The sequence below is a fragment of the Mauremys reevesii genome, linkage group 7, assembly GCF_016161935.1.
Source record: "Mauremys reevesii isolate NIE-2019 linkage group 7, ASM1616193v1, whole genome shotgun sequence".
NCBI lineage: Eukaryota > Metazoa > Chordata > Testudines > Geoemydidae > Mauremys > Mauremys reevesii.
In genome coordinates, this window is record NC_052629.1 from 102,730,951 (window position 1) to 102,749,405 (window position 18,455).

Consider the following 18,455-nt stretch of genomic DNA (forward strand, 5'->3'; position numbering starts at 1 on the left):
TGAGTGCCCCTCTTCATGCCGAAGGAGCAGCTAGACAAACCTGAATGAGTAGCGTTGCGACTTGGCACGCAGGGCTACAGAGCTGCTCACGTTTGACCCGGCCACCTCTCTGACACGATGGGAGCAACCAGGCCAAATTGAGTTAAGGTGGGGAACTCCCAATTTCCATAGTGCACAAGCCCCCAAAATAATCTGGCACAGTGGTCAGACTAGGGTCATGTCTACACTGCCACTTACATCTGCAAAATTTGTTGCTCAGGGATGTGAAAAAACACACCCCTGAGTGACATAATGTTTGCCAGCATAAATGGTAGTGTGCACAGCACTATGTTGGTGGGAGAGCTTCTCCCGCCAACATAGCTACTGCAGCTCATTGGGTGTGGTTTAATTATGTTGACAGGAGAGCTCTCTCCTGTCGGCACAGAGTGGCTACACAAACGATCTTACAGCGGTACAGCTGTGCCTCTGTACGCTCGCTAGTGTAGACATAACCTAGATGATCATAGTGATCCCTTCTGACCTTAAGAATCTATGACTGAATCCAGCATCTATCAAACACAGAGACAAGCTACAATATGGGGAAGTTAAAGCACTTTTTCTCTTTAATTACAGAGTGTCACTGGAACAGCTGGGAAAGAATGCAGGAGTCTTGACTAAGGTATTGAAAAGCCGGAGCTAATGGATAAGCTCCAAAATAAGTGGTGTAATCTTCAGCAGGGGCGGCTCTAGGTATTTTACCGTCCCAAGCACGGCAGGCAGGCTGCCTTCGACGGCTTGCCTGCGGGAGGTCCCCGGTCCCGCGGATTCGGCGGCACGCCTGTGGGAGGTCCCCTCGTAGCTTGCCGCCCCAGGCACGCGCTTGGCGTGCTGGTGCCTGGAGCCGCCCCTGATCTTCAGAAGTGTTGAGGACCCGTAGCTCCTACTTTCAATAGGAAGTGCTGGGTCCTCAGCATTTCTGAAAATCAGGTCACTAAGACTGTGTTTACAGTATGCGCCCTACAATGGCACAGCTACAGCACCATCTCTATACCATTGTACCGCCATAGAGTAGATGCTTCCCTCCATCTAGTTGTGTCTACACTGGGAGTTAGATCAGCATAGCTATGGAGCTCAGGCATGTGCATTTTTCACACTCTGTGTAAGGTGGCTGAATCGCCAGCAAGCAGGCTCCACAGAGCCTGAATACACACAACACCAATGTGCAATTCTAGCTTCACTGTATGTGCATTATAAGGACATCAATCTACTGCCTAGTATAAACATTAGTGGAGTGCTGTCAGTGAGCTCCATGCTGTAACCGGCATAGAGGTGGGAGGGAGTCCCTGCCTTAAAGTCACCGAGCAAATACTCACTACTATTGACTTCAGTGGGACTAAGTTCATAGTAACTGTTTGCAGGCTCAGGCTCTTCGTAACTTTCCCTTCCTTGTACTTCTCCTGCCCATCCCTGCTCCCTTTTAGTTACCCCTCACCCATGTTTGTCCCCCCTTTCCAATCCTCAAGGTGAATTTTAGATTTTTCCATTCCCCAACCGCCCCTACTACCTAGCAGCTCTCTTTGGATTCGGCTGTCTTACAGGGGACTCTGCCGATGTTACTTTCTTCTGACATCTAGTGCTGAACACTAATGAGGATGTAAACCCCTGTTATTCCAAAGCCTATTACAGGCTTCAGTGGATTAGGCTGCGATATTAGTTGAGTGAGATAAAACTAACAGCTAAGTCATGAGACTGACAAAATAATAAACTAACTCTGCCGAGAGAGCTGCCCCAAACGTAAGAGTCAGGGTGTCTTTTTCTCAATTTGCAATGCAACTTTCCCTCTAGTCTTGTTCTTCCCAAATGCGAAATGTTTGATTGTCCTTTCAGGGAGCAAGAGCAGATTAGCTAAATCAGTGCTATATGCACATGCAGACTTGTGCTCAGAGAAGAAGCCAAATAGCTGCAGCTGTTGTTATATTCCAGATAACCTAGCATCCTATTAGCAGTGTCCTGGAGAATCTCTGCCCACATAATATCCGCCTCTGCTCAGCTCCTTTTCGCATGGAAAAAAGGGAAGCTGTCTGCCTGAGAAACAAAAGCCCATTCTTTGTGAATGTGATAAAATCGGCTCTGCTGAAAAATCTACATTGAAAGTCACTGGATGCCTGACCACTAAGATCCAGATTAGATCATAGGCACTTTGGAAGCCATGAAATTCTGAAACAGATGCATCTTTTGGCATAATGATTTGTTACTGGTGCCATGTTTTTACCTGACTCCTAATGGCCTTCCTAAGTCCTATAGAAATGTGGAATAGTGCTGTTGTGATCGGGCTCTAACCACTAGCAGCCTGCCAGACCATCCATTCCCGCATACTGTTGCAGATGGCACCGAGTGGGTGGGTCTTTCTACTATTGCTTTGTTTTTCTAAGACCCAAATGGCTCCCCAGAGCAGAGCTGCACTAATTACAAGAAAGCCTCTTCATTCTCATTAGTTTGCACATCCTGGGTGCTAGCACGTGAGAGGGAGCCAGAATAGCCCCTTAGCCTGCTCTGTAAGGGCGCCAAGGAAAACAGCAGTGTCACGCAGCTGGGGCCAGACACGAGAACCAGCAGAAGAGAATGTTCCCAACGGGCTCACTTGCACCTACCATTTTTTGTGTGTAAACCATATTGGCTAGAGCCTAATGCTCTTTAAATAGCACCTGAAGGAAGCCCTGGAGCGAGGCAACAGTGACTCAGCAATACCATATTTCCCCCCACCACCTATGCCTGCATTTCAGCCACCAATCACTTGGTTAATGTTGGTAAAGGGCTTTGAACATACACAAAGAATTATTATAGAGAGCCTGTGGCTTCACAAACAGTGGTGTAATGCTGAAGCTTATAGAATTGTTCAGGTGGGAGTTGTCTTGCAAGATATTCCCCGTTTCCCCGTTCTGCTGGCTGAAAAGGGATGAGTGCAGCTCTCATCACAGCACTGCTGGGCCAGCAGGAGGGCCCCCCGCCATTCCTGCATCACTCCCCTTCTTTGCCAACTGGGTTAAAGACAGATCTGAAGCCTGCTCTCTGCATGGCACAGACTGTGCTTTCGCTAGATGCCTGGGCCGTTTCCCAGTGGGCACTTTGGTACTTTTAAAATTAAACTCTTGGGCCTGATGAATGTGGAGGATTTTACTGTTATTTCTTCAAACCAGCCAAGTCACCCGTAAGGTGAGATTTCTCCCCTTCCCCTAGCTGGTCCATGTAGCTTATTTGGAAGTGCACAAGGAACTCGCTACTGCATGCAGTTCTTTGTGAGCAAGGACCCTGGCTGGATTGAGTATGTTCATCTGCCAACTTTTTCTTTGGATAATGTCAGAGAACAAGGAGGAGGGCACTGGAATTGGTAAGTTGAGAACTCTAGTACACCTAGTCCTGAGAAGACTTGGAATACTCAACCCTGGAATGGGACAAATGATTATTTCTTATTTGAATCATATTTATCATAGTGCCTAGGAGCCCTAGTCGTGGGCCAGGACCCCATTGTGCTAGGCACTATGCAGACACAGCAAAAGGACTCTGTCTGCCCCCAAAGAGCTTACAGAGACTGTAACAGCATGGTTCACCCACCAAAGGGCTGTGGCTAGCCAACCCTACTGACAGAATGAGTCACAGCTGGAAAAGATCAGGGTGGCTGTCCTGCAAAGAACAGCAGGAGGCTGCAATGAAGGGGAAAGGGGGAGCTCAGGGAATGGTAGCCAGATTCTGACTAAGAGAGCTGTGACAGGAGTGAGTAGGAGGTTCCTGCTAGGGACCCTGACTTAGAGAAGGGTTTTGGACTGGAAGCCAGAACCAGAGAGCTGAGGGAGGCTGCGCTCCAGCCAGGTAAAACCTGGAAATACTGGATCCAGCTCCCACTACAGACCCTGACTGAGAGAAGGGCTTGTGGGCCTGGAAGCCAGACGGCTGAACTCCAGCTAGGTAAAGCCTGAGAGACTTTGTATTGGGATCTAGTCCTGGGGAGACTCTGCCTAAAGGGGCAGAGTGATTGAAGGGGGATTGGGGCCTGGGGGGCCAGTACAGAAGGAGTCAATAAGTGGGGCCCTGAGAAGGGGAGAAATTGGTAGCAGGGCACTTCAGAATGACCTCTGGCTATGAGGGGGTGCTCAGGAGGCAGCTGGCCCTGTTACAGAGTCACAAAACAGATGGAAACAGACAGGTCAACAGGGGAGTACTGGAAAACAATGAGTCAATGTTGGTCAGCATAATAGGCAGTGGCTCAGCACACCAGCAGCCTAACCATTTTCATGTTTTTATAGACTTCACGCCAGAGTGAAGTTTTAAAGAGGGTTTAGAGTTAGTTTTGCGATGTTTAGAGGGAGTTTTTCCCAGATGTGAGGGGCAACAGGGCAGAAAACAAAGGTGCTTGTTTGAAAATGTAACAAGTAGACAATAGAGGCTGGCATCATGGGCTGATTGGCGGCAGGAGTTGACCTTTCAGTAATGAATACAGATGATAGGTAGGGTGGGGATAGGTCATGAAGGTCTTGAATGTGGCACTCACAAGCGTACTGAAGGGGCAATCTGAACTGGCCCCCAGAGGAGACAGACTGGATGACATCAGCGGGTCTGTCCCATTTCTAATTTCTCTCATTCTTTCTTCACAGATCTGCCTTGGAAGTGCAATCTGAGCTCAGCTCTTTTCCTCTCTCCTCCTGTAAGTAGAATAAGGCAACAAGCTGGAACAGAACCAGATTTGTGGCTGTAAGCCTGGATCCTAACAATAATATGCAGGGCTTCTACAGCACCTTTTTATTATTGTCTGGTATTTCTAGTTTAGTACACCTCTACCTGAATATAACGCTGTCCTCGGGAGCAAAAAAATCTTACCGCAAATTTGCTTTGATCCACCGGAGTGCACAGCCCCGCCCTTCCCCCCGGAGCACTGCTTTACTGTGTTATATCCAAATTCGTGTTATATCGGGTCGCTTTATATTGAGGTAGAGGTGTAGTACCTAGCAGCTCTAATTAGGACCCTGTTGTACCAGGAACTGTACAAACATAACACAAAGGATTTCAAAGTGCCTCACAAAGGGGAGTAAATATCTCCATAATACAGATGGGGACACTGAAGCTGAAAGTAGCTAAATGATTTCTCCAGCAGGTCAGTGGAACGGCCTGGAGTAGAATCTACCCAATCACATTACCTTTTTCACTACAATTGTGTCGGTTTGCTCCAGCGGCCCCTTCTCCAAAATGTTCCCTACTCACTCCCTATTGTTGTGCTGTTATCTGGTCTCTAGCTCATGTGTTGATGCATTATTTGCTGCCCATCACTGTGTTATCGGTGCCTTAGGTTTATGATGAGACATTTAGGATTTTAATAAGAGATCAAACACCCTGCTGCCTGCAGCTACTGCTGTATGTATATAGCTTGTGCAGTGCTTTACCAATACAAAATATTATTAGGAGCTAGTCATCTTTAAAATCCCATCTCAGAAAAAATGTATATAGTACTCTAGAAAAACTTGTGCAAGCTCTATATTTAACCAGCTCCAACAACTTGTAAGGCCAGATCAGAGCTGCTCTTGTCCTCCTGCTTGTTCATTTCTTTTACCAGCAGAAGGTAAACAAAATTCAATCTGCTGTAGATGGTGTCCAGTGAGTTAAGTCCAGCTCATGTATATTCTCATTGGTTGTTGATGTTATAATGACTATGAGGGGACAGCAATAATGTTACTTTAAAAAGCATGCTCTGTACCTGTTACTGGGATTTCAAAGTGAATTCCATTCACATTCTAAAGAAGAACTATTCCTACTGCATAAAATTCCTTTTCAGCCGGGAGAGCTGAAGTACCCTTTCAAATGAGGTGAGCTGCAACGGCCCCTTGCTTCTCCGCTGTGCCCCTCTGTTTGTTTAAGCAGGTTCTAAAGTTTTCACAGCAGTAATTGGCTGGGCTGTGCCAGGTGATCTCTATCTGTGTTGCATAATTGGATTTTACAAGTAGGCAAGATCACTCCCTTATTTAAATACAGAAACTTAAATAAAGAGTAATGGCTACACTTTAGATTAAATAGGACTGAATTCATTAAATGTCATTTCCCTTGAGTAAATAATTATTGGTTAGATCCTTTTCTATATGCTGGGCCTTGTATCAATAGTTATTGTGGTAACATGTCAGATATTTAAACATTAATCCTGTCTCCTCTTTTGCAAGTGGGCAGTGACCATGGTACAGAGAGTGGGGAAGCCTGATTTGAAATACAAGGAACTAGAGTATCTGCTTTTTCTGACTCTACACAATGAGAGGGGAAGCATAAGCTCCAAATCTGAACCTCCTAGACAAAAACCGGCTGACTCAATGGCCAATGCTAGGCATTGGTGTGAGTGAAGGGGATGGTTTCTCTCCATTGTGATAATAAGGACAATGAGGCTCTGATCTGAATTCTCTTCCTAGCCCAGCTTCTGTTAAATCTCTGCAGCAGCCTCCGATTAGCCAGTGGAGCATTGGCCTGTGCCATCCACATGCCAGGGCTAGGGGTGGTCAGGGCTGTACCATTGGAAGCCATCATTGGAAATGGCAATGGAGTATTAACTCTTGGGATGCCCTAGCCCATGGTCAGCTCTTTACAAGGATAATAGGGGACATCTCCTCTGCTCCAGTGGCACAGATGTGCCTGGGAGGAGAACATTTGAAAAGTTTTAAAACTCTTAAGGAGGGTTGAGTTAAAAAATAATCGCAATGCTCAGCTCTTTACAAATACTCACTGATTATGCCTACGGTGACCAGATAGCAAGTGTGAAAAACCAAGGCACTTTTTTGGGGAGGCGAGCAGTGGGTACAGTTGCATATCTAAGACAAAGCCCCTAACATCGGGACATCTGGTCACCCTAACTATGCCTCGCATTGCCCTGTGTGCGAGTTAAATCAATGCTGTTATCCCCATTTTGCAGTTGGAGAAACTGAAGCAAGTAAATTGTTACTTACCCAGGTCCAAGGAGGAGATTGCTGTCACAGTCCAAATAAGAGCTCTGCAGCTTCTGGCTCTCAGTCTGCTGCTTGGTATTTAAATTCATGTGCAGGAGTCAAAAAAGGACTGGGTCTCTAGATAAATAATAGGAACATCCCCAGTTACCATTGCTAGAATTTTTTTAAACAATGTTAGTTAGAGACCTTCATGCCTCAAAGCATAAACTACCCACTAACTGCTTGAGATTAGAAATAAGCAGGTGCCCACAGGGGAAATTGACATAATTGTCCATCGTGAGATTTCTTGCACCTTTCAGTGAAGAATCTGAGATTCGCTACTGTCAGAGCCAGATATCTCATATGGCCTGGCAATCCATATGTCTAGGAACTCTGAAATCACAGGAAGAGTGTGAGAGAAAACTCAGGGAAATGGCCCAAAGAAGTTCTAATCTAACTTTCTCTCCATGTAACTTCTGATGTTTAATTTCCCAGATGATTCCTGTATTTACATGGGCACAGAGCTAGGGTGGGGGCTTGCCATGAAGAACAACCTCCTTTTATACAATTTGTTCTTAATGTTTCTTGTGTGGTACAACTATAACTATAATGTTAGCAGAAAGAACAAGCTACAAAAGAGCAATGAAATTCTATATTAGAATTGAAAGTGAAAGAAAGCTGTGCTCTGTAATTTGTCTGACAGGCTGTTTCCAGGAAGTATCTGATGAAACTGATCCCAGAGCTTGCTGTAATACATAAATTAGCCTCCTCAGAAAAGTGTTATTGAATCTGGTGATTAACTGAGAGTGACTCATGGGCAGGGGTGAGGAAGTGGGTGAAAGATAATGTAATGCTAGCCTGACCTGCATCATCCATTAATTTAAATGGAATTCTGGTCATGTGCTTTCCTCCCAATGTTCTTAGTCCCTCTTCTCTCAGCCACATGCTCCCTAGCTTCTGGTTTTCCTCTCATTCCGGCAGGAAGCACATTGCCATCTAATGATCAAAGGAAGGAAGAATTTCAGGGCAACCATATGGTCATGGGAGGAACCATGTTTGTTAACTAGGAGTATAGAATTGAATCCAGATTAAAAAACTAGTTAAGTGGCATTACTGCTGGTGCTAAGAGACAGTAGAGAGGTGCTGTCTGATCACTCATCTTCTGTGTACGGTCGGGGCCGAGTCTTTAGGCTGGAGTTGATGGAGTAATCTCAGACTCATAAAAGCCAGAACTGGTCAGCCCTTTATTACATCATCCAGTTCCTCTGCCAAGGGCCAAGGAAGCAGCATTCCTATTATCAATTTTCTTATGTTTTCTCCATGACTTAGAATGGTAAATTTAATCAAAAAAGGCAAAGATGCAGGTTAGAGCTTGTGGGCACCTCCTCTTCTCATTCCCATCTACCCGCAGCTTTGAAATTCACCATGCAAATTATATGGCAGCATCAATGCTATGTGAAGTATACAGTATGGCCAGCCTACCTCTGCTGGTGCTTCCGGCAAAGAGGCAAAAAAGCTGGACAGAGCAGGCACGAAGCAGGGAGAAAATAAGGGGGGGGATGAGAAATGTAACCTAGAGATGGTGTGAATATGTCCTGCAACAGCTATTTCCTGCTTGTGCATTTTAGTTAAAAAAGGGAGATGCTGGAGCAGGAGTTAATTTGTCGGATACATGAAAAATGCGTGTTGGGGGCAATGTACTATGCTGTATAGGAGCTGAGGCAAAGGCTCTATGTGGATTAGCACATCCAGGCGCCTGGCCATCCTCCTATCTGCTCCTGTCTGTCGTGGGAGAGGAGGCAGTAGCCTGTGGACTACTTGGCCCTTGTCTTATATCAGTTACTGCTGGAGGGCAGGGGAGAAGGGAGCAAGGGGGAGAGAAGGGAGACACAGGTGAGACAAAGGGGGAGTAGGCAAGAGGCAAAAAGGGGCTGGGGCCTTAATCCCCTATAGTCATGCACCATTCCCCTACCACAGCCCTTAGCACCCTTCCCTGCTCCCAGCACCCAAATACATCCTCCCCTGACACCCACCACTGCTCTGACCAGCTCCTTTGAGCCCCTGCCTCCCATATCAACTCCCCCCACCCACCCCCCATACCTACCAGCACCTTGACCGCTTCCCCCCCACACACCCACTGGCACCCTGACCCATTCACCACAGCCCTTCCCCCACCGGCACCCCGACCCCTTCCCCACAGCCCTCACCCCCATACCTACCGGCACCCCGACCCCTTCCTCACAGTCCTTCCCCTCACAGCCCTTCCCCACACACACCCACCAGCACCCCAACCCCTTCCCCCACTGGCACCCCGACCCCTTCTCCACAGCCCTCCCCTCCACACCCACCGGCACCCCGACCCCTTCCCCCACTGGCACCTTGACCCCTCGCCAACAGCCCTTCCCTCACTGGCACTCCGACCCCTTCCCCACAGTCCTCCCCCCCACAACCCCCCGTTCCTCACAACCCTTCCCCCCCACACCCACTAGCACCCGGACCCCTTCCCCACAGCCCTTCCCCCAACCCCCCCTCCCGTTCCTCGCAGTCCTTCCTTTCCCCTTCCCGCCCTGCCAGCTGCGCGCAGCCCCCTCCGCAGTGAAACGCGCCATTCAGCACCCTGGTCAGCTCCGCCAGCTTCTCTCCCCCCGCCCCCTCGCGCCCACAGTGAAGATGGCGGCGGCTGCCGCCTGCGCCGGGCGGGCGCTACCACTGCGGGGCGGCGGGAGGGGAGCGGGAGGGCGGAGCGGACCATCGGGGCAGCCGGGAGCCATGTTGGGGCTGCGGGAGGAGGCGATGCCGCCGCCGCGGAGCAGCCCGGCCCGCACGGGAGGCAGCCGCCGCCTGTAGATGGTGGCGGGGCGGCGGGGGGCAGAGCCAGCGCGGGGCCGCGGGCGCGCTTGGGCCGGGCGCCCGGGGGCGGGGAGGGGGCCGGGGGGAACATGGCAGAGCCGCCGTCGCCGCTGCCGGGACCGAGCCGCCGGGGGCGGCTGCTGCTGCTGCTGCTTCTCCTTCTCCCTTTGGTCCCCCTCGGCCGGGGGGAGCGGGAGCCGAGGGCCCGGGGCTGCGCCCGCCGCGAGCGGGGAGCCGGGAGAGCCGGAGGCAGGAGGGGCCGAGCGGGGGCTGCCGTGCGCGGGGCCGCTGGCGGGGCGTAGTCCTCCGGGGTGAGCTGCGCGGAGCCGGCCCGGCCGCCGGGGGCAGCTGGGGCTTGGCCGCGGGCAGGGGGTGTCGCTGCGGCTGCCCCCTCCTGCGGGCGGGGGGTCGGAGGGGAGCCCTGCCGGGGAAGCCGCGGCGGGGCAGTGGGTCTCCCCGAGCTGGCTCGGGGCCCCCGCTGAGGGGCACGAAGAGGACTCCGCGCCCGGCAGCTGCCCGGGGGGAGCGGGCCGGCGGCTCCCCCTGCTTGTGGATTATAAACGCCCAGGCGCTGCCCCCGAAGCCGCCGGGCCTGGCACGGGAGGGCGCTGGGCAGCCCCGCAGCGAGAGCCCCGGCGGCTGGGCAGCAGCGCCGAGCCCCGGCCGCAGGACTAGCGGGAAAGGCTGCACCAAGCCGCCGTGGCACCAAGGCGGGGAGCCGGCCGAGCAGCCAGAGAGCGGTGCGGGTCCGGAGCGCCCAGGCACCTTCGCCTCCCTCGGGACCGACCGCAGCGGGGCCCGGAGCCCAGGAGAGGAGGCGAGCGGACAGCAGCGGGGCCGGGACAATGCGGCCGGTTCCCTGGACAATGCCGGCGGCCAGAGGGACGGAGCCTGCTTCGGCTGTGCGAGCCGGAGCCACCTGCGCGCTGCCACAGGGGCCCCGAGCTCCCCCGGGGGCTGGCTGAGCGCGGCGGGCGCGGGGCCCTCCCTGCACGGCGAGAGGCTGTGCGTAATACAAGTGTCCAGGCACCAGCCCAGTCCCGGAGCGTCTAACTTCACGGATCCCTGGCAGCTGGAAATCTGGGGGTCCCTGGCCCCGGGGGCGAGGCCCCGGCACCTGGAGAGGTACCCGCCGGCCTCGGAGAGCCGCTCCTGGTTTGCAAAGATGCAGCTGAGGCCGCCGCCCCGCCTCCGCGGCCGCTCGCACCTCAGTGAGTGGCTGACCCTAGTGACCTGCCTTCAGCTGTGTGCAGGGAGACAGCCGCACGGGGGCACGTCCTGCCGGCGCGCAGGTGAGTGCTGGGTAGCCAGCCCGGACCATCCTGTGCGCTTGGAGACGGATACTAAAGGGCAGGCGCAGGCCGGTGAATTGGGACAGGCAATTTCAGCACCACCTGCGCCCGGGACAGCTCCTAGAGCGGAGCTGGGACTCGATCCAGCCCGCGCTCCGCCCACGCCGCACAGACAGCAGGATCCCTGTCTGTTTTTTCACCTGTTTGATTCCACCAAAGGCTGTTTACAAACTCTTTGCTTTGCCGTGGACTTTGGGAGCCCGTCAGCCCTGGAGCTCTTTGCTCACCTGCCAGTAAAGCCTGGTCCAGCTATCCAGCTTGATCTATCACATTATCCGTCTGTCAAGCAGAGGAGGAGGAGAGAGAGTGCATTCCTACCATTATTAAGGACTGGCAGGGCAGCCAACCGCCACCCCCACTTCCCTCAGTACAATTACCAGGTTCAGGTGGCTGAAAACCAGCCTCCAGGGACTCCTGTGATAACTATGGCAGCACAAGACCTGGATTCAGGGGAGGCTGGGAAGCTAGTCTACTCCATGGATGCCCTGATGAATAGCAGGTCTATGGAGCTGTTTAGCATTGACCCCAAGAATGGTCTCATCACCACCACCAAAGCTTTGGATAGAGAGACTATGGACCTGCACTATTTCCGGGTTACTGCTGTGGATCATGGGGTCCCTCGCCTTTCTGCCACCACCATGATTGCTGTAACTGTTGCTGACCAAAATGATCATGACCCTGTTTTTGAGCAGAGTGAGTACAGAGAGACTATTAGGGAAAATGTAGAAGAAGGTTACCCTATCTTACAGCTGAGGGCCACAGATGTGGACTCCCCACCCAATGCAAACATCAGGTATCGATTTGTGAATGAACAAGCAGCCCACTCTGTCTTTGAGATAGATCCCAGGTCAGGTCTGATCACCACCAGTGGGCAAGTGGACAGAGAGAACATGGAGAAATATTCTTTGGTGGTGGAGGCAAACGACCAGGGTAAGGAGCCTGGGCCCAGATCTGCCATGGTTAAAGTCTATATCACAGTTCTGGATGAGAATGACAATGCCCCTCAGTTCAGTGAAAAACGCTACATCGTCCAGGTGAGAGAGGATATAAGACCCCATACAGAAATCTTGCGAGTTACTGCCACTGACATGGACAAAGACAATAATGCTTTAGTCCATTATAACATCATCAGTGGGAACAGCAGGGGGCAGTTCTCCATTGACAGTGTGACTGGGGAAATACAGGTGGTGGCGCCTTTGGATTTTGAAGTTGAACGTGAATATGCCCTGAGGATACGTGCTCAGGATGCAGGGCGCCCTCCTTTGTCTAACAATACTGGCATGGCCAGCATCCAAGTAGTGGACATTAATGATCATGCCCCAATCTTTGTCAGCACCCCTTTTCAAATCTCCGTTCTGGAAAATGCCCCCCTTGGCCATTCAGTGATCCACATCCAGGCAGTGGATGCAGATTACGGAGAGAATTCTCGTCTGGAATATAAACTAACTGGGATTTCAACTGACACCCCTTTTGTGGTGAACAGCGCCACTGGGTGGATCACAGTGAGTGGCCCCTTGGACCGTGAGTCCGTGGAGCACTATTTCTTTGGGGTGGAGGCTCGGGACCATGGCTCTCCATCCTTATCTGCCTCCGCTAGTGTCACTGTCACTGTCATGGATGTGAATGACAATCGACCTGAATTCACCCAAAAGGAGTATTTCATCCGTTTAAATGAGGATGCTGTTGTGGGGACCAGTGTTCTCAGTGTCACGGCAATCGACAGGGATGTGAACAGTGCCATAAGCTACCAGATAACAGGGGGGAACACCCGGAACCGCTTCTCTATCAGCACTCAGGGAGGAGTGGGGCTGATCACTCTCTCGCTACCCTTGGACTACAAGCAAGAGAGGCGCTATGTGCTAACAGTGACTGCCTCTGACCGGACCCTGCATGACAACTGTCACATTCATATCAACATCACTGATGCCAACACCCATAGGCCTGTGTTCCAAAGTGCCCACTATTCAGAGAGTGTCAATGAGGACCGTCCTGTGGGCAGCACTGTGGTGGTAATCAGTGCCACTGATGATGATGTGGGGGAAAATGCCAGGATCACTTATTACCTAGAGGACAATATTCCTCAGTTTCGTATTGATGCGGATTCTGGTGCCATCACATTGCAGGCGGAGCTGGACTATGAAGACCAGGTCACTTATACCTTGGCCATCACTGCCAAAGATAATGGGATCCCTCAGAAAGCGGACACCACCTATGTAGAAATCATGGTGAATGATGTAAATGACAATGCCCCTCAGTTTGTCAGTGCTCACTATCAAGGCATTATATCGGAGGATGCCCCTTCATTCACCAGCGTGCTCCAGATCTCTGCCACTGACCGCGATGCCCACACCAATGGGCGGGTACAATACACCTTCCAGAATGGGGAGGACGGGGATGGGGATTTTACCATAGAGCCCACCTCTGGGATTATCCGTACTGTCCGCGGGCTGGACCGAGAGAGTGTCCCAGTCTATGAGCTGACTGCCTATGCTGTGGACAGGGGGGTCCCCGCGCAAAGAACCCCAGTCAACATTCAAGTCACTGTTCAAGATGTGAATGACAATGCCCCTGTTTTCCCAGCTGAAGAGTTTGAGGTTTTGGTGAAGGAGAACAGCATTGTGGGCTCTGTGGTGGCCCAGATCACAGCCATTGACCCAGATGAGGGATCCAATGCCCAGATCATGTATCAGATTGTGGAAGGCAACATTCCGGAGATCTTCCAGATGGACATATTTTCCGGGGAGCTCACTGCCTTGATTGACCTGGATTATGAGACAAAGCCCGAGTATGTAATTGTGGTCCAGGCCACGTCTGCCCCCCTGGTCAGCAGAGCCACAGTCCACATCAAGCTCATTGACCAGAATGACAACAGCCCTGTCCTCAAGAACTTCCAGATCCTCTTCAACAACTACATTTCCAACAGGTCCAACACCTTCCCTTCGGGGGTCATAGGGAAGATCCCGGCTTATGACCCAGATGTGTCCGACAAGCTCATCTACACTTTTGAACGGGGCAATGAACTGCACTTGTTGATTGTAAATCAGTCAAGTGGTGAGCTGAGGCTTAGCCGTAAGCTGGACAACAATCGTCCCCTGGTGGCCTCCATGCTAGTGACGGTCACAGGTAAGATATTTAAACTCGTTGGATGACTGTGATAGTGTAACATTTCCTAGAGAGGTTCAGGTGGTTCCAGGCTGGAGACTCCAACATGTATCTTGTGGTGCTGAATTTTCAGCATTTGGGCCATTATTTTACTTAAAATTTGAAAAAATAAAATAAAATGGGTGCTTATGATAATATCCATACTACGGGAATGTCTTGTAAAGCATTTGAAATGTAAGGATGACAATGCTGTATAACAGCAAAGTGTTGTTATTTAGCTAGAAGATCAGTTAGTCATAGCTTTAAGCATGAGGTGCTCTCTCTAGTAAAGGCAAGTATCTGTGATACACTGCATAGGATGCTGGCTTGGGAAGCACACTGCTTTTCCTGGTGGCTGAACAGACTGCTCCTGCTGGTTCCTAGAGGCTGCTGACCCTGGGGCTAAATGTGCCATCTCTGCTTTGCTTTGAGCCCCTCCTAGCTTAGGGAGCAAGCCATTCCCATCCTTTGGGGCCTGAGCATGCTCTTGCTACTGTGCTCTCAGCCTTTGCTGATTCAGGGAGTGAGGGATCAAGCTTGGGGCTTGAACTCAGCCCCTTAAAAAATCTTATTCATATGTTTGCTGTTACCATTCCCCTGTTTGTTCTTCTCGCCCTTCCAAAAATAGTTTGTTTTAAAATTCTGGCTTTGGAATATTAATGCTACAAATATTTAGGGCTCCATTTTCAAAAGCATTTTCTACAATTTTGAATTCATTTTTTGGAGTCCAAGTTGTTGCATGCACAGAAATTAGGTGTAAAAGCTCATGCACACAGTTTTAGAAGAGAGGTTTAAAATGTATCTCCTAAACTGTCAGTGTAGGTCCTTGTGTGGTGTGTATCCCCTGTATTAATGTGTGTATCCATACTAACCTCCCCTGTGACATAGAGAATTATTATTATCCCCACTTTACAGATGTGGATCAGAGGCACAGATGGATTAAGTGACTTGCCTGAGGTCACACAGGAAACTGATGGCAGAGCCAAATCTGAATGTAGATCTTGTGAGTCCCAGTCCCTTGCCTTTACCACAAGACCATCCTTCCTGCCTTGTAGAGGGTGTTTCTTGAAATACCAAATAACCTGTGTGTGACTTGTAGAAGGAGGTGGGGGAGGTGTCCATTTGGAGGGTATCAGTGACACAGGCTAAGTTATTTAGCTGTGTCTAGGGAGGCATACATTATTCATGACTTTCCACAGATCCTCAGCTTCCATCTAACCCTTCCTCCCCCTTCCCCCTCCCTACCAACTCGTTTAGTGAGTGAGCTCGGAAAATAAGGCCCTTGTTTCTTTCAAAAGATGCAGTATGGGCTTTAAATGTTGATATGTTCAGTCCAGCCCAGCGTACTCAGCTACAGCGCCTCACTAGATTGAGGTTCTTTAGGGGTTAATTGTAACTGCAGGGCAGGGTAATATCATATTCAGACACACACATGCACAGGCTGATTACTAGAGATGGGGGGAGCGGTGCTGACCTTTCTTGCTTCTGCCAGAGTATGTTTATGCAGACTCTGCCTCCTAATACACTTAACCCTGCACAAAGGCAGGAGGAAATCACATTTCAAGGCCTTGCACTAAACTACCTTAGAACAACAAGGCTCTTGAAATTACCATGTCATCATTTTCCAGTGGAAGTGAGGCTAGAAAAAGCTAAGCTCACCATGGCGAGAAGGCTAAGAAAGGAAGCCCAGTCTTGCAGAAGGGGAGCAGAATGGAAAACGTGCCTTTTGTTGGCTTCAGTGTGCATGAGGGGTGTTTAGGTTTAGACCTGCTTTGTAAGAATGTCACCTTCCTGTAGCCATGGCATTTTTTATTATTCTGTTATTTACTGAGCACCGTCCATGTCCTTTATAAACATATAGTGATGGAAGGCCCAAAGCTCACAGTCGGAATCAACACAAAATTATAGTGACATCTAAAGGAAGGGCTAGGGGCACTTTGCAGATTAAAATGAACTGAAATTAAAATTTGATTACACTGTTCATTTATATACAGTGCAGTCCTAAAGCCACTGCACCAAAATGAACTTCCTTCTGTAACACGACTACATTCATTTCTGAAGATTCACAGCAATAAAAGCACGTTGGTAAGATACCCAGAGCTATGATCATATAACAGACCAAGAACATTCCCAGTGTGGGAGAAGCTTTCATTGCTCTGTGTGGGTTTTTGGTCAATTTGGTAAAATGCTAGAGGGCTACAGTCTGGAAGGAAGGTTAGAACATAACACTACATTGAAGAATAGATTACCACTAAACTGAATATATGAAAATATGAAACAGAATAGACCACTAAATTGAAGGCTAAGTGCCTATTCAGTCTTCATCTCTGTTTGGCTGCCAGCTGTATTTGTTATCTACTAGGATGGGACCCTGTCATTGGTAGGGTTAATATGGTGTGAGGAGGAAGGGAAGACTTTGATAGTACTAAAACAATATTATTGCACAGGGACTGAAATAACAAAACCACTGATAGGCAGCAAAAACAATAGACTTCTTTGGCTCCAAGGAATAAAGTGTTAAAGTTGGAGTGGCAGGTCTCAAAGGAAAATGTACAGGAGTTTCCTGAAGGTGGGTGGGTGGTTCCACCTGGATTCCCCCTATAATCCCTCTGAAAGACCCCATGTCAGACCTATACTCTGTCCAAAGAAGGCTGGATGCAGCTTCCTATGGAGCCAATCATCATTAGTGTCCTCTGTGCATAAAACCCACTTTGCGGTTATTGCAGCTTCATTTTAAGCATCTGCCAGTGTTGAGCCAGGATACTGGATTAGATATGCCATTGGTCTAACCTGGTTTGGCAAGTCTTATGGCAGGCATCACAGCACAAGCCTTTTTCTAGGAAGTGACAAGATCAAAAACCCCATGCACAATAGCTAACTATTCCATGGCAGCTAGCATTTTGCATGAGATTTTGTCTCATCAGTGCTTGAAATCTTTTACAGTGGGTATCAGTGCACAAAACCTTCCACATCCTGGCAGGTGGTGAGAGTGCATGCCCAACTCGAACCAAAATGGGTTGCACTTTGGAGTCCTACTGCAGCAGTTGCTGCCCCTCCCGAACAGCTCTGGTGACTAGTCTTTACCAAGTAGCCAGGAGCCTGAGAACTTGCAGCTGTCATCCACGCCTTTGTTACTTCAGGCTGCACAACTGGAATATGGTCTATTTAGGGCTACCTCCGAAGTCCATCCTGAAACACCAGCTGATTCAGTATGCAGGGTCTGGGTAGCTCACAGTGAGCACATAACATTGTTAGTTCAGCTCTCTGAATTAGACCCCTGTTTGCGTCTCGGTGCAATTCAAAGTGTTGGTGATGATTGTTAAAGCTCGGAAAGGTCTGGGAACCAGTTATCTATGGTGCCTCTTACCTTATACTTCACCATGGCATTTAAGATCAAGTGGGATGCATTCATTGTCAGGTCCTTAGTTTAAACACTCTGAGTCAAATCACTCTATTGAAGTCAGTGAAGTTACTACAGGGATGAATTTGCCCTCCATGTCTGGTGCCAAGTTTTGTTCTGGAGCAGTCCTGCTTTTGGAATTTGCTCCCCTTGCAGGTCCATTAGAACCCAAGACTAGTAACCTTTAGAGCATGGTGCAACACACACTTATTTAGGTTAGGTGTTAAGTAACAGTCTGGTGTTGTCCGTGGATGTTATGTTTTAATCTCCATATTTGAAGCTGCCAAGGCAAGAGGCCCTGTAATTAATTTCGTGATAATACACTATGTAAGTTAAATTTGACCAGATTCACAAGATTTCACATTTCCCCCCAATTATATATATCAGAAACTTGAAAGAGCTGCTGATGCCTCCTGGAAAATAGAGAGGAACATTTACCTCAGAAACAATTCTCTCTTAGTTTCGCTTTCCTTTCATGCCTTTCTCCTAAAGACATTTTTGTAAAAAACACCAAGATCTTTCCAACATAGGCATCTCTCTTGCTCCTTATTCCCACATGTGAACATTGTGAATCTTTTTTTGTGATGGCATCATCCTCTCTTAGACAACTGATTGTGATGCTAAAAACAGGATTATGACATGAGATGGGGAAAGAAACATCAGAGGCTGCTGAGCTCCTAAAAGACAAAGGTCCCAGAGGACATACAGAAAAGCTGGTGTTCAGGGAGAATTGTTTCTGAATAAAATATTTTCTATGAGGCATTGATTTCTCTGTATCTTTGG

At 49.5% G+C, this 18,455-nt stretch overlaps 1 protein-coding gene and 1 long non-coding RNA gene across 5 annotated transcripts in view; one reads left to right on the forward strand and one right to left on the reverse strand.

Annotated features, from left to right (window-relative positions):
* Positions 1-613: 613 nt before the first annotated feature.
* Positions 614-18,207, reverse strand: LOC120368684. 4 transcript variants are annotated; one of them, XR_005582724.1, is made up of 5 exons: positions 9,546-9,616; positions 8,412-8,445; positions 7,793-7,925; positions 6,951-7,067; positions 614-4,676 (listed from the first exon to the last, which is right to left on the reverse strand). It is a non-coding gene; the product is annotated as an uncharacterized LOC120368684 (long non-coding RNA). The 4 variants fall into 4 exon arrangements; XR_005582725.1 differs by lacking the exons at positions 8,412-8,445; positions 9,546-9,616 and adding an exon at positions 18,111-18,207; XR_005582723.1 differs by lacking the exon at positions 8,412-8,445 and having other exon boundaries at positions 9,546-9,626.
* Positions 10,930-18,455, forward strand: part of CELSR3 (cadherin EGF LAG seven-pass G-type receptor 3) — a 67,797-nt gene continuing 60,271 nt past the window's right edge. The window contains exon 1 of the mRNA XM_039481026.1: positions 10,930-14,254. Coding sequence (XP_039336960.1) covers positions 10,945-14,254 — 3,310 coding nt within the window. The 5' untranslated portion in view covers positions 10,930-10,944. The remainder of the gene's footprint in view (positions 14,255-18,455) is intronic.